This window comes from Colias croceus, chromosome 23 (genome assembly GCF_905220415.1).
Source record: "Colias croceus chromosome 23, ilColCroc2.1".
In the NCBI taxonomy this organism is placed as follows: Eukaryota; Metazoa; Arthropoda; class Insecta; order Lepidoptera; family Pieridae; genus Colias; species Colias croceus.
This window is the reverse complement of record NC_059559.1, coordinates 3,464,289-3,486,888: the sequence shown is the minus strand read 5'-3', so window position 1 is coordinate 3,486,888 and position 22,600 is coordinate 3,464,289. Positions and strand designations below refer to the sequence as shown.

The window sequence follows — 22,600 nt, the reverse complement described above, 5'->3', positions numbered from 1 at the left end:
TTGTTCCCGTTTCACAATGCCGGTGTCGAATGTGTTTCATACCGATAACGTGTATAAAAAGGACTGATTTTAGAGAAAAGTCGAATTTCTAGATCAAGCTCATTTCTTGGCACGTATTTATTGCAGTATTGTAACTTTTTTATATGTTGCTTGAAATGTTATCAATTAAAAAAAAATTCCATTTGTTTTTCAATTATTTTATATACTAATTTACACACAATTAGCTCAATCGATACTGTTGTTCGTAACCCAAAGGCTGTGGCTGCACAGTCTTATGCATCCTTGCAAAATGTGCCCTCATTATCTTCCTCGTTGTAAACAATTTCTCGCAAACTTCACATTTGAAGTTCTTCTCCCCACTATGTTTATACATGTGGTTCTTCAACCGATTGCTGTTAAACGCCTTCCAACCGCACACACTGCAAATATGATTCCTGACTTTTAAATGTGTATCCCGCAAATGCGTCATCATCATACTCCTGAAGACGAACGTCTTTGGACAATGCAGGCATTTGATTTCCTCCCTATTTTTATGTTCCGTCGCCATATGCCTGGACCGTTTATAATGACTCCTGAATATCTGCGTACACACTAGACACTTGTACTTTTTATCCATATCGTGTTCGTATTTCTGATGACTCTTCAATTTATATCGAGTCTCGAATTTTTCGCCGCATTCTTGGCAGAGTAGTCCAGAATTTTCGTGAACGGATTTCATGTGTAAGCGCAATAGATGGCCGTCTTTGAAATGCTGTCCGCAGACCTCGCAGAGAATAGCTGATGTGCCTTTATGATCCTTATTCGTATGATGCAATAGAGGTCCGAATGTGTAGAACCCGGCACCACAAGTAAGACAGTTTAGGGAGAAATTGTCCAGTTTAAACGGAATCATGCAAGTGCCGACATCTTTATTGTACACTGTCCCGTGTTTTTCCACCAAATGGTCAATCAATTCGTATAGATCTGTCACGTTTTCTGTGCACAATTTGCAGGCTAGATTCGAAATATCCACATACACTATCGGCTCCCAGTATTTGCTCATAGTGACTTCCTTAATCTCGTCTCCAACATGCGTGATTTGGTGGTTTTTCAGATCTGAAGATTCTTGGAAAATGTCGTAACAGTAAAAGCATCTGTAGGAGCTCTTTAGCCATCGGAAAGGCATAACAGTTGATTTGATCAGCACTTGCAGGACATTGTTCCTCATGATTTTCCGTTTTTCCTTACTGGATAGTTCTGTTTTCGTGGTGAGCGAACCGAGGATATCTTCGAAGGAATCTGCTATGTCATTGGTTGTGTCACAACTCCTAGATACTCCTGAAACGAAAACACCTTTATATAGCATCCATTATTTCTTCTTGGCACATCTTGATTGTTTTTATCAAGTAAAAGGCGAGTTTTAACGGTAGTTCAGCTGGTTTTCATGAATTATTATTTTTCCAAAGTCAATATGTCACCTAGTATTTGTTATATCTGTAAATACCTAACTATTTTATCATTAAAATTAAATTGATTGCAGTCACTTGCTTCATAAAATATATTAGTTATGCAAATAATGCCTAAATTCAGTAATAAATAGGTCTAAAAATATTTTTCTTAAATTACTGTAAAATATGGGTTATATTTTAGTACGCATCTTAAGATTGACAATTTATTGTCTTATTACTTTATAGTCTCAAACACAGATACAGAGCTTTGAATCTTGAACACAATTAGGTTCGATTAATAAATGAGCATTATAATGCATTTCAATTCAACAATTGCTTAAAATAGGAGTGTTATATCGTTCAGGGACTAGAGTTATATGTCAAATTGGATGTCTTTCCTCATAACTTTAAGAACATAATGCCCGAATAGTCATTATATAAGCATTTTAATTTTACAGTATTTTGTTACTTGGGAAAATCGAATAAAAAACGTCTTCAATACAAAAGCTTTTTTAATAACTTTTATTATTAACGCAAGGTTCATGTAGGATATACAGAAATGATGTACATAACATGATTTAAACTTTGATTTTTGGTTTACAAATGACACTTTTCTATTAACATCATAGAAACCCAAACATTCTCTATATAAACTTCACTTTAAGGCCGTGTACGCGGTCCGTGCGCTGTTTGGCTCAAATATGTGATTTTTCAAACCAGATTGTCCATCAACCACTTATCTTACAAACATATGAATTACTAATAATTTTAGGGAATTTTATTGTCTATATAGTTAGTTAAGAGTTTTTTTCAATTAATACAGTATTTGTGAATACCATCAAGATAACTGAGCCGATGATTACTTGATTTCACTTTTAGTGTCAATTTCGAAGCTAAAAATATCTGAAATTGCTGACAGATCTAACACACATTTTTTTTTAACTAACTGCAAAAATCCTTATTAAAATAGTTAGTTAAAAGATTTTTTTAATTTGGACTCCTAACTTACGAAATTAAAATCCGAACAATGTGAATTTTTTTAGAAATTATACTCGACAAAATGATTATTTTCACCAAGATATTTGACTTAGTTGAATATAATTTATACATATTGCAATAAAAGAACGTATTACTTATAAGACAAAATTTAAAAAATCAACTAAGGTACCTCTATTATTTTTCTACAATTTTTTTTAAAGTACTATAAAACACTGCGCGCGACCCGATTAAAATCAGTCGGCAGCGAGCCTTCCCAGAGAGAGGACATGTTGCTCGGCGCTCTCCTGTGGACCTATGCTGTTCATAGTAAAAGGATAGCGCAAGCCGCGATCTATCGTAATAGATCGCGGAGATTTTGACTTGCGTTAAATTGAATAAGCGCTCTTAACACGAGGAACATAACAGTAACTCTAACATTTTACTTTACACAGTCTCTTCAACAACATCAAAATCCGTTCCCAACTCAATATTCACGAACACATTATCATCAATCACTGGACTCTCTTCCTCAATATATTGAGGATGTTTCTTCTTATAGTGGAACCTCAAATTCGATCTATAGGCAAATTCCTTCCCACATAAACAGCAGTTATAATCCTTCCTCCCTGTATGCAAATAAATATGCTTATTCAAGTTACTACGTTTCCCGAACATTTTGCCGCAAACAGAACAAATAAACTTTTTATCCCCATTATGTTTCACCATATGTAACTTCACGTCATATTGTCCAAAGAACTTATCCCCACATATAGGACATTCTACGTTTCTCTCTCGTAAGTGAACCCGTCTCATGTGTCTTGACATTATACCTTCTTGCAGGAAAACCTTTGGACAGTATGGACATTTTATCTTTAAATCCGCTAAACCATGAACATTGGCTAAATGCAACTTCTTGAAGTACGGACTCTTGAATATCTCTGGACAGTATGGGCAAGTTAAAAGATTGACTAGGTGTATATTCTTTTCGTGTAACATTTTCTTCGACAGCGTTTCTAGTTTAATACCGCAGTAATCACACGTGTATCCACCTTCCTTGTGATAGTACCTATTGTGCATTCGCAGGTGGTTTACACCTTGAAAGCTCGTACCACAGACGTCACATATGTAATCGTGGGATAAGTGATATTTATTGGCATGCCGCAAAAGATATTCGAAGGACACGAATTTTGTATCACAAATAGGACAGGTGAGGTGGTCTTTCTTCAATCGGAAAGGCAGAAGACAGTTTGGTACGCTCATGTCGTATTCTGCGTCATGCGCAATGATTAAATGGTGTATAAGCTGTTCCAAATCATTGAAAATCTGAGGACATAATTTGCAGGCGAGATTACAAATGTCAATTTTAACAGCAGCATCCCAATTTCTATTATTTTTCGTCCGATCATGTATTACTAGTTCTAGGTTAGCAAACTGATGCATTTTTAAGGTGTGTTCTCGAAGCATGTCGGGGTCTTTCATGGGTTCTGTACAATAGAAGCATCTATATCTAGCCTTGTAATATAGGAATGGGGTTGCGTTACTGTATTGTAAGACATACTCAATGTTACGCCTTTTGATTAATAATTTTCGCACCATTTCCTTTTTCTTTTGTCTGTCCCCCGTTGGGTCGGTATTTGGACCTGGAAACAAATTAGGTATTTAGGGGTTTCCTTTTGTCTTTCTTTTTCATTACATTTAACTCTTCTTTACGTGCATCTTGTAGCTTATTTTTAATTTTCACAATATTGTCTTTAGAAGACCAAATATTGCATGCCCTCTTGTGTAGATAAATCTTCTAATAAATCCAATCGTATTAAAATTTTGAGTTTAGTCCTCCAAATATTTGAAGGATATAAGTATGCATAATAAAATATTTATAGTTTCCGCCATGGCTTCCCGAAGCATGAGTTACATACGTGCATCCAAATCGACGATTTTATCGTAGATACGATAAACATTTTTTATAATAATAGTAAAATCGTAAACAGACATTGGCTAGATTGAATTTAACAAGGTCACTCAGGATTGTTATAAATTACAATAACATGCGTGATGCGACCTTCGCGGATAATTTATTTTGTCAAACTGATATGCTCTGAATCATGTGAAATGTGTAATATTTACTAAATTAATTCTATAATAAAACTTTCTTACAAGACCCAAATAAAAATAATTTGATTTTATAAGTGCTTACTAAAAATAGATAATTTTTGTTAGCACACAAGTAAAGTAATCAGTTCTATTTTAAAATATTTAATTTCCACAGGTCTATAAATAGTCAATTAATTATTAAAAATAAATAAAACTGTTGGTAATAATCTATAATATAAAAATGAATCCCAAAATGTGTTGGTAAGCGCATAACTTTAGAACAGCTGAACCGATTTCTTTAATTCTTTTTTTATTATATTCCTTGAAGTACTAGGATGGTTCTTATGTAGAGAAAACGTGAATATGTACCACGGGCGAAGCCGGGGCGGACCGCTAGTAAATAATAAAAAGAAACATATTCCTATGGGGGGGTTTATCAAGTTAAACTCAACATTTGTATGAAAAATGCACTTCTTTATTACATAATTATTTACAAATGAGTTTGAACAATATACTAAGCACAATTTTAAATATCTGTTTTAGTGTACAGTATTCTTTTAGTTAAAATAATATAACTATAACACATAATACAAAGAATTCAATCTTTTATCTATAAAATATATTTTTTACTAGATAGGCTCCGCGGTTGCGCAATGCGCAATCAAAACCACCGTTAAAAACTATCATTTCATATTTCAACTTTTAGGCGCTGATTTTTGATAATAAAAAATGTGTGCGTGTACTAAGTGTACAGTGTACACACGTAAGAAGTGAAACTTCTGTATGACTTTATTTTTCAAAAAATAATTTACTATATGCAACTTTACAGAAATACGTCGAATCACGCGTGGTAGGGATAAGAAAAAGATGGTGCGTAACGGAAAAATGTCACGCGTAACGAAAAAATGTAACACTAAATTTTTTTCCAACCCCGATAAAGAAGTTTCACTTCAAAAACAAAATTCACCCTAATCGGTGCTGTTATTTTAGCAGTAAAAATGTAACGCTGATTTTGGTAAAAAAACCTATATTCATCCAAAACGGTGTTGTGGTTTTAGAGTAAAAGTGTAACGAACTTACAAATAGACTTTCACATTTTAAATACTAGAACGGATATCAGAAGTTGACAATAACTTGCACATATTATAATAATATGACATCCCTAATCTGCAGAGCATACATTCAGATCTTTTATAAGTACTAAAACAATGTTACTTAAGTTTTGAGTATGAGCTTATAGTAGAGCCATTTTAATAGGCAACATTTGACAGTTCAACAAAATTCAACAACGTAACCTAGTAACGACGACATAGAATAACATGATATTTCGTTTTGTTAGAACTGCACATTTGCTTAACTTTTTTCAATTACGATTACATATTTATAATAATAATGACCGATACAAGTAATTTTAAGATTTCATTTTACTGATAAACCATCCTAAACATAATAAACAATTTCTGAATTGAAGAACTGACGTCGCTACAATTTTGTGGCAATAAACCTTTTTTCTTTTTAAATACTAGAGACGTTACTCTAAAAATCGAAATCTGACATCTAGAATCGAATGCACTGATTACTTGTGAATAAAAATCATCATAAATTAATAAATTCGATTGACAAATGTTTCACATCCGTATCGATTAATACAGTTTAATCGATGTTTTTAAGCAGGTTACCTCTCTTCGAAGGTAAAATTGATAGACGTCAAATGTTGCCTATTAAATTGGCTCGACTATAATAAATGTTTTAATGAGCCGCAAGTGAAGTGAAGAACGACATTTAGGGTGCTTTTCCACCAGAGATGTGCGAGGATGCGTAGCGAGGGATGTGTTTGTAAAGAACCGATCACATCACTTCATTTAGCGTTTCAAGAGATACATCTCTGATGAAAAAACCACCCTTAGGGTTACATTTGTGTTTGCTAATAAAAGAACTTGCTTCAAATATATTAAACATCAACAAAAGTGAAGCTGTGAAGAGTATTAACAGAATATATTACTTATTCTTAGCATGTACAAAAAAGTATTTTCAAATTTCGTCCAAAAATTAATAACATAGCCTTTTTAAACCGTCAAACAACATTTTCGTCATCCAAAATTTACAATGCAGCAACGTGCCCATACTTCTTATGCATACCCATATGTGAGGCCAGGTTACTCCGCCTTAAAAACGACTTACAACACACATCGCAACTAAACTTCCTAACCCCTTCGTGTTTCACCATGTGCATCCTTAGCAAATAGTTATCGAAGAATTTCTCCCCACAAATCGAACATTCTACATTCTTCTCTTTCAAATGCGTCCTCCTTATGTGATCCTTCATGAATGAATTCCTCGTAAACATCCGCCCGCAGTACGTACATTTGTGTCCTATATCGTGGACTTTTATCAAATGCTTCTGCCTATGGTACTGGGATTGGAACAATTCTGGGCAGTTTGGGCATTTGAAATCTTTCGCGTTGTGGCATTTCGCCTTATGCCTGTTCAGACACCACTGGTTTTTATAATGGTTTCCGCATACATCACACTCGCAAGATCCTGTATGTGCGTATGAAATATGCACATTTAAATTGGTGACGTTCTTGAAACTTCGTCCGCAAAAGTCGCATATACGACTATTATTGCTATGCTCTGAGTTGCTATGACGTAAGAGAGTTGCAAAATATCTGAACACGCTCGGGCAAGACATACAAGCGATGTTGTCTTTCACTATCCGAAACGGTTCAAAGCAATTCTTTATCGTCTTATCGTATGGCGCGTTATGCTTTGATATCAAATGGTCGATCAGGACGTCTAGGTCATCCATTGTTTGGCAACAAAGCTTACACGATAGGGCCGATATATCAACTTTAACCGTCGTCCTTTCGCCTTTACACTTCTTCATACATTTTGAGGTTATATCGCAAACGGGATGCTCGACAGCTGTATGAGATTTGAGATCATCGAACTCAGCAAACTTAATTGAGCAGTAGAAACAGGAGAACTTGCCGAAGAATTTGAACGGGACCACAGTGGACATGTTCAACACACTGAGGATGTTTTGTCTTATTTGCAATATGTTTTGCTTTTTCTTCGGCTCGATAAAGTTCTCTGACGGTTGGGGCACTTGAGGTTTTAAGGGCACTTTTAGCTTGCACGTTTTAATATGTAATTTTACGCCTAGCGAAGAATGGCACTTCTTCGCGCAATAAGGGCATTTGTTGTTCTTAACTTTAGCGTGCTCGTTCTGAATATGTTTCTGCAATAAATGGTAGGACGCAAAGCTTGAGTCGCACACCGTGCACCTTCGAAAGTGATAACTGTTTTGATGTTTCTTTAGATCGTAGTGCGAATGACAAACTTCTGAACAGTGCTCGCAGGGATACCCGCCCTGTTTGTGATAATACTTAAAATGAGCCGCCAAATCTCGTTTCATATTGAACGTCGCACCACAATCGTCACATATAAAATTACTCTGCGGATGAGCAAGCTTCAAGTGACTGATGAGATATCCAAAATAAGAGAACTCTTTGCCACAATACTGACACTTCATATCAACTAATCTGTATTGAGTGAACGGGATATCAATCGTTTTATCATAGTCCATGTCGTGCTTTCCAACCAAATGATTGACAATTTCGTCAAAGCTATTAAACGGTTCATTGCAAATCTCGCAATTTATGTCCGAAATGTCCAATTTGATCTCAATGTGGCTGCCTTTAATTATTTTCAAAGAATAATCCTTCGTGGTGCAGAGTCCGTGCGATTTAGTATGCTTTTTGAATTCAGAATATACCGTGTAATCTTTCGCACAATAGAAACACAAGAATCGTCCTTTCCATTTGAAAGGCATTAGTGTAGTGTTGTTGAAGAGTATTTGCATATTTTTCCTGCGTCTCTCTGAGGTAAAGTGCTCGCATGGCCCTTCCGCGTTTTCATCTGTAAAGAAATTTGTCTTGCTTCAATCTCCTTCAAATCAATTAGGGTTAATGTTGGTAAGGACGTTACGTTTCATATGCGTGGTCATATGCGATCTGAGATTCTTTTTCCACAAAAATTTGTTGCCGCACGCGTCGCATTCAAACTTTCTCTCGCCGTAGTGTTTGACCATGTGCGTTTTCAGAAATCGCTTATCGAAAAATCTCTTGGGACACACGGGGCATTGTAAGTTTTTCTCTTTTAAGTGTATCCGTCGAGTGTGATCGTCGAGGTACGCGTTGGACGTGAAAAGTTTGCCACAGCGCGAGCATTGATGCCCCAAATTGTGGACTTTTAGCTTATGTTTTCGCATGTGATATAAGGTTGGAAAACTCTCTTGACAACTCGAGCATTTATGTAATTTGGTACAGTGCGTTTGCGTTTTGTGTTTATGTAAATTGTTCATTGTGCTATATACTGCGTTACATTTGTTACATTTATAGGATTCAGTTCTATGATAACGTCGCTCGTGGGATCGCAAATTTGGCGCCATTTTGAATGACTGCCCGCAAAACCGACAAATTAGCTTGTTATGGGAATGCGATTGATTTACGTGGAGCAAAAGCGATCGGAAATATCTAAAAACCTCGCCACATGTGGTGCAGGGAAACGCATCTTGAATTAAATGATATGGTTCTAAGAAGATTTTAATATCACTGTTGTAGTTATTCTGATGTTCATCACCTAAATGGTCCACTAGAGATTTCACGTCTTTAAAACTTATGGAGCATTCTTTACAAGCTATAGACGAAGTGTCGACTTTAATCGTAGTTTCTTCGCGTTGATATAATTGCATTGATTTACATTTCATATCGCAAAGTGCGTGTTGACTAACTGTATGAGCTTTTAGGTCATCGCATTCAGAAAAGTCATTGGAACAATAGAAACACCTAAATTTTGTCCTAAAAAATTTAAACGGTATAAGGGTTGTCGAGTTAAATAAATATTCTAAACTACTTCTAATATCTTTAAGTGTACGTTTATTGGAAAACGAATTAAGTTCAGTTTTGTTTTTTATAGATTCTCCCGTGCACTGTAAGCTATGCAAAAGGAAAGATGGCTTCGAAAAAGTGTTAAAACAAAAACCACACTTGAACGAATCGTACCTATGTTGATGTTCTATGTGATCGCGTTTTTGTTTACTCGACTTAAAATTTTTGAAGCATATATTGCAAGTACAAATGTGAGATCTTTTGTGTCTTGAGCAATCAACTAGAGATTCGAATGTCATGGAACATTGATCGCATTTGTGTCCTTTTTTATGTCTAGTTCGATAGTGCGCATATAAATCCCGCTTTTTATTAAATTTCTGATTACACGCGTCACAAATAAAGGAGTTGTTTGGGTGTTCACTGTTCGCATGGATGATTAATTTTCCAAAGAAACTAAAAGCTTTATCGCAAACGACGCAGCGAAGGTCCCTTAACCTATACGTCGTTATTGGCACAGTTATATGCTTATTGTAATGTATATTATGTTTTACAGATAAATGCATTATAACACCATCTAAATCATCGAAATTTTCACTGCACAGTTTACAGTGAATATCTGACACGTCTAATTTCACTTCAACAGTCGGACGTAACATTTTTATGGCTCGGTTTTTATCCAATATAGTATGACTATTCGTGTGTTTTATCAATGCGTCATAATCGTAAGCACTTTCCGTGCAATAGTAACACATATATTTTCCCCTCCATTTGAACGGCACAACACTCGTATTGCTGAGCAATTTACTGAGATTCGATCTTCGGATTCCGTTCGCTGCGGGTGTTGTCGAATCATCTGAAAAGAGAGCGCTATTGTGATTTTTTTTCCATATCCTTTACAATTATATATCTTAATATATCATCACCTCTGCTCAAAACGGTGAAGAAAAACGTCGTAACCGACATGTCGAAGAATCAATAGTTTGACGACATGTGACATCTGCCTGCACTTGGCAAGCGTGGTGGATTATGGCCTGAACACGGAGGCCCTTGTCCCTGTAGTGGGGACATAATGGACTGTGATGATGATACTGATCATTTACAATATAATATAATTTAAAATAGTACATCGTGATTTGAACTGATATGTGCTCGCAAGTTCTTCTTCTTCCAAATATAATTCTTCCTGCAAACGCAACACTCGAAGCATTTGCTACCCTTGTGAAGAGATGATACTACTATCGAGATAAAGCTGAAGCTTACAGCGTAATTTAAACTTCAAATCTGATCATGCGAAGTCATGTGTCCCCTCAAATTCTTCTTCCACAAGAACCGTTTTCCACATATATCACAATGATAATTCCTCTCACCTATATGTTTTACCATATGCATGTTCAAAAGGGCCTTATCGAAGAACCTCTCGCTACATACACTGCACTCGAAATTCTTCTCCTTCAAATGAGTTCGTCGTATATGATTTCTCATGTGCGAATTACGTGTGAACATTTTATTACAGTACCCGCATTTATGGCCCGAACTGTGCGCAGTAATCAAATGTTTCTGAAGGAGATATTGCGTGCTGAATCTGTCCAGACACTCTGTACATTTGAAGCTCTTTTCCCCGTGCGTTCTTGCTTTGTGACGAGCCAATTTATCTAGCGTCGTGAACTCTGTATTGCAATCAATGCATTTTACTGCAGATTTCCTATGGTATCGCGATATATGCGCTCTGTAATTATAATTGTTTCCAAACGTCTGCCCGCAGTATGCGCAAACAAAATTATCCACCGAATGAAACGAATTCATGTGTTCTAATAACTTTCTAAAGTATTGGAATATGACATTTGGGCAAAGGGGACAAGGTATATTGTCTTTTGCTATTTTGAACGATTGAAGGTATTTTACGGATTTGTCGTAATTCGCTTCGTGATTGACGACTAAATGATCTATGAGGGACTTCATATCTGCGTATTCGTTACGACAAATTTTGCATGCTAGATTCGATATATCTACTTTGAGACCTATATCCCTACCTTTTAGAAATTTCATAGTTTTACTTTTTAAATCACAGTGCGTGTGTTGGGATATCGTATGCTCCCTTAATATTTCGAATTCTACAAAATCGTTTGAACAATAGAAACAACGAAATCTATTCATGAAAAACTTAAATGGCATCACAGTTGACATGTTTAGTAGACAGGCTATATTCTGTTTAACTATTTTAGTTTTATTGTCAATCCTACACGTCCTAGTTTTCACACCGCACTTGGACATGTGATATTTATATCCTAATTTGGATATGAGAACTTTGGAACACCTATCACATTTCAAATCCGATTTGACTGTATCGTCGGCTTCTTCATTTAACTTAACAGCATTTAAATTTACGTGTTTATCATTAAAACTATGTTTTTTACTTAAATGTAAAAGCAATTCATTAAAACTATCAAAAACAACATTGCAATTTTCACAAATACTTTCAGATGTATCAACATCGATCACATTTGGTAAATCGTTAGCCTCATTTAAAAAAAAGTCATATCCATGAGATTTCGTGTGCTTCTTGAGATTAGTATAATCGATATCTTTATTGCAAATAAAACAGCGGTAGCCATTTTGTTTTTTGAACGGTACAATACTAGTTATCGTGAAGAGTATATGCAGATGTCGCCGAGCCGACGAATTTTGTCCAGTTAGCGACTTATCATCTGAAAATAAATTATTTTTCTGTATGATAAGTTGCTAAAGACAATCTTACGTTTAATTTTGAATACTATTTTGGTATCTGATATCGAATTTGTTTCTTAAAATTATTAGGAACCTTTCGTTATATACAGGATGTCTTACCGTTGGTATTCTAAGCTCAATGGAGGTTATAGTTATATATATATATATTTATTTATCGATACTGGGACACCCTGTATAAGCTACCGTTACCACTCTTGTCGTATCTTTAATAAGTATTTTATTGCTAAAGAACATTAGACGATTTAGGCCTTCGAGTTTATTCTACTTTATAATTCTAAATGGAAATTATTGCATGCGAAATTTTTATAGTATGAAATTTAGGATAAAGTTACAATTTGATTTGCGGTTTTAGGCTTATGAAGAGAAAATGGTTTTTGTAAAATAATGCCAAGTATATTTTTTATTAATTACATCTAACACTACATGGAATGATTGTTCTTTGGATAAATATATCAGTAATGGCACAACTACTATACAATTATTTAATTTTACGATATGTTTTGCTTAATTAGACCTTACGCTACAATATCACGCCCATAATTATAATTTTTGAGCAATGTATGAAATGTTATGTTATCAATTGTCCAAAATATTAGTTCTTTATAATTAGGTTGAACAAAACCCTGTTGTAATAAATAAATTCATTTTGAGGACATTATTGAAAAGCATTTGAAAATAATATATACCGTATGCGTTGATAAATTACGAGGAATACATCATCTAAGTATACAACCGTATAAACGATATTCTAATATATAATTATTCTTTGCTACGAATAGACCGAACTACGTCTACGCCATTTCATAACAAACATTGCAGAATAGACTTTACATTATTAAAGCCCTTCATCTAAAGCGTCATTTTTCAAATCATCGTTCTTTTTATGCTTAGCCATGTGTGAAGTAAGACTCTTCTTCCAATAGAACCTATCCCCACATACGTCACAGTGGAAATTCTTTACCCCACTATGTTTCACCATATGCCGCCTGAGCAAGATATTATTAAAGAACTTAGCACTACACACACTGCACTCTACATTTTTCTCTTTCAAATGCGTCCGTCTCACGTGATCCCGTAAAAAGGATTCCCGCGTAAACAGTTTCCCGCAGAACGAGCATTTGTGCCCCGAATCGTGCGCTTCGATCAAATGTTTCTGCCGTAAATACTGCGTTTCGAATGCCTCTGGGCAAATGGGGCATTTGGAGGCTTTCACACCATGCTCTTTGGCCATATGCATGAATAGTCTGGATGGTATCTCACAGTCTAAGCCACAGATGGAGCAGTTAAACTTCCCGTCGCTATGACGACGCCATAAATGGACACGCAAATTTTGCTCTCTACGAAACGACTGACCGCAATGTACACAAATATTCTTATTATCAGTATGTACTGTGTTCATGTGTTTTAACAGAGTTCCAAAGAATCGGAAAACTTCATGAGGACAAAGTGGGCACTCCATGTGATCTTTGACCAGTTTGTACGGCTGTAGGCACGTTTTGATCGACTTGTCATAATTCGCGTCGTGCTGCGCTATCAAGTGATCTAGTAAGCTGTCCAAATCCTTCATTTGTTCGAAGCAAATTTTGCAGGCAAGCGACGAAATATCTATTTTTACGGATGACTCTGATTCTCTGCATTTCAGTATGCTCTTTTCTCTGGCATCGCAAACTGGGTGCATCATTATCGTGTGCTCTTTGAGGGAATCTGGGTCTTGAAAGTCTTTCGAGCAGAAGAAGCAGTTGAATTTGTTATGGAAGAAGTTGAACGGAATCGCCGTGGACAGGCTTATGACTAGAGCTATGTTTTCGCGCAGTTGCTTAACGCTATTACGTTTAGGAACATCATATTTAACATCTGAGTCCATGACATCTATATCGTTATCTTCCATTATTATATCCACATTTCTACAATTCCTTGAATGCATTTTCAACCCGATATCCGTGTGAAATTGTTTGTGGCAAATCTTACATTTCATAGACCCATCGTCTGGGTGCTCTGTCTTCATGTGTTTCCGTTTCAACACAGCCGAGGGTAGTTTCAGAAAACATATGTTACATCTGGACATGTGTCGGTTAGTTTTGTGTTTATTCAAGATATTGAGAGACGTAAACGTCTGGTGGCATAGTTCACAAACAAAGCCGCCTTCTCTATGATAATTCTTCGTATGCGAGAAAAGGTCGCGTTTTTTGTTAAACTTCTGCTGGCACGTATCGCAGGTGAATGTATTCTTTGGATGATTGCTATTTACGTGGGATACCAAGTATCCAAAGAACGTAAACTTGGCATCACAGGCCACACAAGCTAGATCCTTCAAACGGTACTCCTCTAGCGGCATATCTATACCTTTATCGTAATCTATCTTGTGTTTTTCTAGCAAATGGTCGATAACATCGTTTATAGAGAGGAACATGTCTTTACACACTTCACAACTAATCTCGGATACGTCAATTTTTATTTCCACATTGCTAACACCCCTTATAGCTTTCAAGGAATGAGTGCCTATAGTACATTCCCCGTGTTCTTTCGTATGCCGTCTCAATTCTGCGTATTCTTCCACATATTTACTACAAAAGAAACACAGGTACTTTCCGCGGAATTTGAACGGTATTATTGATGTGTTATTAAACAATGTCTCTAGATTTCTTCGTATACGCATCGAAGACGGTACGCCTCGGTGATATTTACGCGACGCAACACCTGAAAGTAAATTGTTCAACTTTAAATGTACCCTTTATGTTGAGTATAAAGAAATAATAGATAATATATGCAATATAACAATATCAAAAGAAATCTAGGGTACATTTAGAGCTATTTCCTTAAAGCTAATGTCAGATATGTCCGTAATATTTCTATGTATATTAACGTGTGTGTATGTTTTTAATATAGTATCATCTTGATCTGATCTGTATCCTTGTTTTTTTTAAGGGAATCCTAAGGACTGACTCATAAATGTTCTGCAGTTATAAGGTAGTAAAATAGTAATCATACCGCAGTATATAGCTTTTGAAATGTTTTTCAATAAAATATAGGGTAATAATATATAATTATTCTTATGGTTTAGTATATGCCTAAAACCTTACATGATTGAAAACCGATATCGCCATTTTAAAACCGTAACATAACTTAAAGAATAAAACTCGTATATTTTTCCCAAAATTTACTACAATCTTTAATACTTTGACACCTATATCTAAGAGTCTGCATGATGCACCTTCATATGCAACCTTAAACTGTTATTCTGTACGAACGCCTGATTACAAACCCCACAAGCGAACCGCTTATCATTGCTATGTATTCGCATATGATCCCTTAACGTTTGTTTCCTTGCATATGCCTTCTTGCATATGCCACACTCATGTATCCTCTCCCCAGAATGCTTGACCATGTGCCTTTGCACATGCGTCCGTGAAAAGAACTTCTGATCGCACATAGAACAACCGAAGTTCTTCTCTCGCAAGTGCACTTCTTTCAAATGTACCCTCATCTTGCTCAATATCGCAAAGGACTTCCCGCAAACCGGGCAATTTATGGCCGGAATATCCATATTATGTTCTGTGTTATGATGCTTTTTTCGTAATGTGTAATTTTGGAACGTCTCCGAACAGAAGAAACATTTGACAGTTTTGTCTTTATTGTGCGCTTTGGTTTCGTGATTGTTCTTTTGAGTTAGCGAGTCGAAAGTTTCCGAGCATACATTACAATGGAAACTTGATCCATGGCTGAGAGAGTGACTTCTCAGTCTATCTTGGCTTAGAAACGATTTACCGCATAACTCACATACATAGTTTCCATAGTGAGCATTCATATGCTGATTCAACTTTATAAAATACTCAAAAGTCTCTTTACATAACGCACATTGGAATTTATCGTCCAAATTGTACGGAATAACACCATAACCGTACTCTTCGTGAAATAATCTATCATGTATCGCTTTTCCATGTTCGATTAGCGCTTTCAAATCGTCAAAATCTTTATCGCAAGTTCGACAAACAATTGTCGATACATCAATTTTGACTTTTTCGTCTCTTTTTAAGTAGGAAACGGCGGACTTAATACTGGATTTCTCGTGATCATTGGTCGTGTGTTCTTTTAGACTTTGGAAGTCTTTGAAAACGCGATGGCAAAAGAAGCACAAGTAGCTATGCCTGTGCCATTTGAAAGGTACGACTGTGGAACATTCTAGTATGTTTATCGCGTTTCTTTTCATTAGCCGATTGCGTTTTGTCGACGATAACGAGGACTTACTCTGCGCCTCGGTCGCCATCTCTGGGCGTTTCGTACCTAAAAATTTAAAGTATATTTTGAGAATGGTGTCTTCTTCACCATCTTTTTATGGTGTGATGCGTTGTCAATATTTAGTAGCACTTTTTTATGCATCAGGTTTTTAATATTTAATGTTGGAAATGATTATATTTATTGTTACTATTTAATAACAATGAAGATTCATGAGTATGCAGGTTAGTTAGTATTCTTAAATCATTATGTTTATTTATTTAAAAAACGTTTAATCACTACATAGTATAAAACAAAGTCGCTTTTTCTGTCCCTATGATCTTTGTATGCTTAAATCTTTCAAACTACGCAACGGATTTCGATGCGGTTTTTTTAATAGATATAGTGATTCAAGAGGAAGGTTTTAGTATATAATTTATTAGGTTTTAGACAAAGCGGGCGAAGCCGCGGGCGTTAAACTAGTAAGTCCATATTATATGCTACGAGGCGTAGAGAGAGACCTAGCTAAATATCCCATCATAAAGCTAATCCACTTGCAATCAACTGTATTTGCGTATCCGTGTGCCTAGTGCGAGTTTTCATCGAGTACGAAACGTTACTATCGCGTTTGCGTCACAGCCGAATTAGTATGGGAAATCGAACAGCGCCCCTAGCGGACGTATGGGGAAGCTTTGATTCCCCATACAAATTTCGCTGTGACGCAGACGCGATAGTAACGTTTCGTACTCGATGAAAACTCGCACTAGGCACACTGATACTTTTGCTCAAAAACGGGCTTGTGTTCCGAAAAATTAATTAAATGGAATATTCTATATACAGGGTGTCCCGCCGTCGGTGTATTATACTCTATGGAGCTCTAGTTTTTCATGCCCTGATTACGTAAAAAATACTCAAAAAATCGGAGTTGAGCACATGACCAACGTCATTTAGGATAAAGGTTCGAATTCCATAAAAGTAAATTAATAAACATATAATGGCTAGGTAGTACTTTCTTATCTTTGATTTTACGCGAATATTATACATTTAGAAATTATTTATTTATCTATTTATAACACTTAAATTAAAGACTTAAACGGATTTAAAACACGATTTATTCATTATATTATTATTCCTACATTATATTATTAATATAGGTATGAATTAATTGCGTTTAACACCCGTAAAAATCTTTAATCTATACTAATCCATACTAATATTATAAATGCGAAAGTAACTCTGTCTGTCTGTCTGTCTGTTACTCAATCACGCCTAAACTACTGAACCAATTTTAATGAAATTTGGTATGGAGATATTTTGATACCCGAGAAAGGACATAGGATAGGTTTTATCCCGGAATTCCCACGGGAAAGGGAACTATGGGGGTTTTTCTTTGACTGCGTGGGCGATGCCGCGGGTAGAAAGCTAGTATTATTTATAAAGCTGAGGAGTTTGTTTGTTTGTTTGAAGTCGCTAATCTCGGGAACTACTGGTCCGATTTGAAAAATTCTTTCAGTGTTAGATAGCCCGTTGATCTAGGAAGGCTATAGGCTATAATATCATCACGCTAAGACCAACAGGAGCGGAGCAATGCGGGTGAAACCGCAGGGAACAGCTAGTTTCTAAATATAATGACTATTTAAACTTAATGAAGATATAACAACATCTTTTAGTATAATACCAAGTATCTTCTATCTATACATATAATAAATCTGTAGAAGGGTCAATTCTGTACATTGAAAATATTGAAAAAATAAATAGCAGGGGGTGTTACTGGATCGATACCAAACCCAAATATGTGATTAAAAAATTTTTTGTCTGTCTGTCTGTCTGTCTGTATGTGAAGGCATCACGTGAAAACTAGCGGTTCGATTTCGATGAAACTTGGTATAATTATACCTTATTATCCTGGGCGTAAAATAGGATACTTTTTATCCTGGAAAAATACGTAGAAAAAAATTAATCTTAATTTTTCAGTTTTATCCATAGACGTTGTTCCGTAGAACCGCGAACACACATTGCGTATTATAATAGGCCTAGCCGTATTTGGGAATTGGGTCCAATAGATATTTATAAGATGTTATTGACAGAGGTACTCAAAATGGAGAAATAACCATCCACGCGAAGACCGACATCCGCGCGGACGGAGTCGCGGGCGGAAGCTAGTAATACATATAAAAATGAATCGCAAAATGTGTTGCTAAGCGCATAACTCGAGAACGGCTGAACCGATTTCGTTAATTCTTTTTTTTAATATTCCTTGAAGTATGAGGATGGTTCTTATGTAGAGAAAACTTAAACATGTACCACGGGCGAAGCCGGGGCGGACCGCTAGTATTTAAAGATATTTCTTAATTTTGTTGAAACCTAAAGATACTTCTACAGTAGAATATTAATTCTTGCCTAATCAAACAACGCCATCTTGTACCGAACTAAGTAAAACTCGTATAGTAAACACTAGATAACTTAAAAATATCCGCCATATGCACATTCAATTCAACTAAATTTCAATTTTAAATGTAATACAAACACACTCATATACGATTCGAGAATCGAACCCGTTCACCTCTATCAAAATACTCATTAACCAAAGAGGTCATTAATTTAAAAGGTCAATAAATTAATTATTAAATTATTTTTAAATTACTTATAATGTAGACTTACAGCTATACATAAATATAAGGATATGTGCTCTCTTCTCGACTCTCTTTTTTTTCTTTTAATATCTACTATATAAAATAAGTCGAGTTTTCCTTCCTGACGCTATAACCCCAGAACGCACGAACCGATTTCCACGGTTATGCATTCGTTGGAAAGGTCTCGGGCCCTGTGAAGTTTTTAGCAAAGAAAAAGTGTCTCTGGTGGCGAAACGGAGTTCGCCCGGTTTGCTAGTTTTGTATATCCATTCAAAAACAACAATCCATTCATAATTAGTAAAGATCTATTCAGAAAAGACACTTTAAGTACTCATTAAAAAATCATTATAGTTAGCAAAAAATAATTTCACCTATAGAATTTTCACACCTAATTATAATCTATACTAATATTATAAATGCGAAAGTAACTCTGTCTGTCTGTCTGTTACTCAATCACGCCTTAACTACTGAACCAATTTGCATGAAATTTGCTAAAGAGATATTTTGATACCTGAGAAAGGACATAGGTTACTTTTTACCCCGGGACATAAGATAGGATTTATCCCGGAAATCCCACGGGAACGGGAACTTTGCGGGTTTTTCTTTTAAAAGAATTCACAAAAAAAGAACACATATCCCTAAAACATTTATGAAAACCCACCTTTGCTTGTTGTTTTAGATGTCCTAGGTTTCTCTTCTTTAGCCTTCTTTTCAACTTTTGTCGAACTCTTTTTGGGTCGACCGCGTTTTGGCTTAACTGGCAACGGTTCTACGGTTATATCTTGCGTTGGATCGTCTTTGTCTGAAAAATATATATGATTATATTTATTTATTACATTTATTTCAGGTGACAGACAATAAATTGTACAGACCCATAGAATAAATACCTTACAGACTAACATACAAATAATTATTTATAATTAAAACTAAGTTATTATTAAAAACATTTATTTTCTTTAATTCTTTTATAAAGCTGAAAAGTTTTTTTTGAATGAGTTAATCAATGAACGATTGGTCCGATTTGCAAAATTCATTCGGTGTTAGGTAGTTGAATTATGGAGGAAGGCTTTAGATCATCATACTAAGACCAACATCAGCTCGAAAATTTCATGTATCCTTGTTAACCACCGCGGTTTTTGCTTATTTATTATGCTACTAGTGGTCCGCCCCGGCTTCGCCCGTGGTACATATTTCGCAATAAAAGGTAGCCTATGTCCTTTCTCGGGTATCAGAATATCTCCATACCAAATTTCATGCAAATTGGTTCAGTAGTTTAGGCGTGATTGAGTAACAGATAGACAGACAGAGTTACTTTTGCATTTATAATATTAGTACGGATGTACTGTCCACACCTATAAACACACCAACTAAAAATATGTAAAATACCATCATCGAAGTCAATTCCTTCTTCCAGATACTCAATTTCCGTAACAACGTCCGTGTCTTCCTCGAGATTGAGTTCAGACTTCATATCAGGTCCCTCTATAGGTAATACTGGAATGAAAAGCATATAAGTAATTTTAATTAAAAAAAACTGACCGCCTCCTTGGTACAGTGATTGACGCGTGAGCGTAGCACCGAGGGGTCCTGGGTTCGATTCCCGGTGGAGACGAAAAAAAAAATGTCTCGGTCTGGTAGGACACAGAAGGCTGATCACCTAGACACCTACTTGTCCCTAAAGAAAATTAATCAGTGAGACAGATGTACAGTAGAAATCTTTTATTATGACTCCGGTTATATTGAACAACCTCTTATTATGATTCATTACACAGCAAAGTTTCGTTTTCATATAAAAATATTCTTCATATAGGTCGGATAAAATGACTTCATATAGTGACATATTGTTTATTGTGACCAATTTTTAATGAATTGTCCGGTTATACTGACTGAAATAAATTCTAAAACTTTCAACACTAATTTCTGTTTGGGAAAATTGTGATATCCGACAATACTTTTTTTTGTTTGTTTTGAGTCTCAATGTGTAGGCATCTCTATTTTGTTTCTCTGCATTAAATACTAACAAAAAGAGGAGATTGTTTATTTTCTACAAAATGCTTTGTATGACGTCCGTTTATTATGACGTGTTTGTTATTCCCCTTCAATGTCATTATAATCAGATTTCACTGTAAGTTGCAAAACTAACAGCCTGATTAAGACAGACAGAACTTTATTTTAGAAAATGAAAATCGATTAAACTTTCTTCATATAAATATTACCAACCTTTTTTAAACTCGCCTCTGCCGATCATATCAACAAATTTCTTCTCGCAGTCCATGACCTGCTTCTTAAAGTTACACGCATCTCGGAGCCTTGTGATACACACTTCACAGATAAGTCGATTTGTACCGTTTGGCCCTTCTATGTGTTGCGATATCTGCAAGTTAATATTTTAGTTATTAACAAAACAGCAAATGGTGGAAACGGACGAATGGAGATATTTTTCCAGTATACATTTTTTTTGTTACTACAATAATTATAATATAAGTATATATAAGTTAAAAATTAAACTATGATACTATGATCTACGTCCAAAAATAGTGGTAAGAAGACAGATAAAAATAAAGAATTAGTGAAAGACATGAACTTAAATAGAAGCACAAGTACATTACAATACGAATTTTCTCATCTTTTAACATCATTACAACTTATATAGGTAACTAGCTGTTCCCTGTGGTTTCACTCGCATTGCTCCGCTCCTGTTGGTCTTAGCGTGATGATATATGTGTAGCCCATAGCCTTCCTCGATAATCGAGTTATCTAACACCGAAAGAATTTTTCAAATCGGACCAGTAGTTGTTGAGATTAGCGCGTTCAAACAAACAAACAAACTCTTCAGCTTGTTAAGTACATAGAACACGCATTAATTATTATAAGAAGATGCATAAGGCCACTCAGTTAGGACTTGTACCCAGTGAAGATTGCAACATCGCGCACACCTACGATTCCAGAAAGTATTACGGCAATCACCACCACCGCGACCGCGACGATGCCCCGCCGAAGATGATGGACACTCTTGGTTCCAACATTGAACCGGAGGGACGTAGTTTAAGTTAGATATAATTTAAAATGTAATTTTTTTATTACCTACATTAAATTATTAATAAGTAAATTTCGATATTTTTTCCGGCTTCGCGGGTCGGTCAATATAATTAGCTTTTTAATATTAGTATAGATCACAGGATAGATAAACAAATTCAATGTTTATATAGCAGTAAGCAGAGCTGTTAGTATACCTAATATAATCGACTATAGCTGTCTTAGTTTTAATAATTAATATATAGATACGAAGGTGTGTTCTTTCTTAATGATTTAAACTAATACTTACACTAATATCAAAACATTCCAATAACATATCGGCATATACTTCAGTTTCGTCCATCCAAGGATATTCAGTGCCTAGTTCTTTGTAACAACCTTCTGAAAGACAACAACGACATAGCCCCGGGTTTTCTTTCACTATTATATTATCAAACTCCATTGTTTATTTCTTAAATTTAACGTAAAACTAATTTAATTCAATGCATTTGCATTTTAGTTCTAGCGTCTTGCAATCGGAACGCCATTTTGAATTTGAATGTTTAATTTACTGTTGAGAAATTTTTGTTTTTGTAGGTATGTGTGA

The 22,600-nt window shown here is 35.5% G+C and overlaps 2 protein-coding genes across 7 annotated transcripts; both read right to left on the bottom strand.

Annotated features, from left to right (window-relative positions):
• Window positions 1-59: 59 nt before the first annotated feature.
• Window positions 60-22,540, bottom strand: LOC123702438 (zinc finger protein 184-like). 6 transcript variants are annotated; one of them, XM_045650188.1, is made up of 6 exons: window positions 22,304-22,540; window positions 21,199-21,352; window positions 20,365-20,472; window positions 19,640-19,780; window positions 2,815-4,045; window positions 1,922-2,091 (listed from the first exon to the last, which is right to left on the bottom strand). In XM_045650188.1, exons 1-5 carry the CDS (start codon window positions 22,454-22,456, stop codon window positions 2,850-2,852), a joined length of 1,752 nt encoding a protein of 583 aa, XP_045506144.1. In that variant the 5' UTR covers window positions 22,457-22,540; the 3' UTR covers window positions 1,922-2,091; window positions 2,815-2,849. The 6 variants fall into 6 exon arrangements, with proteins under 6 accessions (XP_045506145.1, XP_045506144.1, XP_045506142.1 ...); XM_045650189.1 differs by lacking the exons at window positions 1,922-2,091; window positions 2,815-4,045 and adding an exon at window positions 60-1,317; XM_045650186.1 differs by lacking the exons at window positions 1,922-2,091; window positions 2,815-4,045 and adding an exon at window positions 6,157-8,417.
• LOC123702439 (oocyte zinc finger protein XlCOF26-like) lies at window positions 10,263-12,217 on the bottom strand. The gene has a single exon (XM_045650191.1). The coding sequence runs from the start codon at window positions 11,657-11,659 to the stop codon at window positions 10,664-10,666; it is 996 nt and encodes a 331-aa protein (XP_045506147.1). The 5' UTR covers window positions 11,660-12,217; the 3' UTR covers window positions 10,263-10,663.
• Window positions 22,541-22,600: the final 60 nt, after the last annotated feature.

Coding starts and splice junctions, on each gene's coding strand:
- LOC123702439 (XM_045650191.1), bottom strand. CDS start 11,659: ATGTCCAAGTGCGGTGTGAAAACTAGGACGTGTAGGATTGACAATAAA.
- LOC123702438 (XM_045650185.1), bottom strand. CDS start 22,456: ATGGAGTTTGATAATATAATAGTGAAAGAAAACCCGGGGCTATGTCGT. Junction 20,473..21,198: donor CAGAGGCGAGTTTAAAAAAG/GTTGGTAATATT, acceptor TTTTCATTCCAG/TATTACCTATAGAGGGACCT. Junction 14,831..19,639: donor ATCTAAAACAACAAGCAAAG/GTGGGTTTTCAT, acceptor ATTTACTTTCAG/GTGTTGCGTCGCGTAAATAT.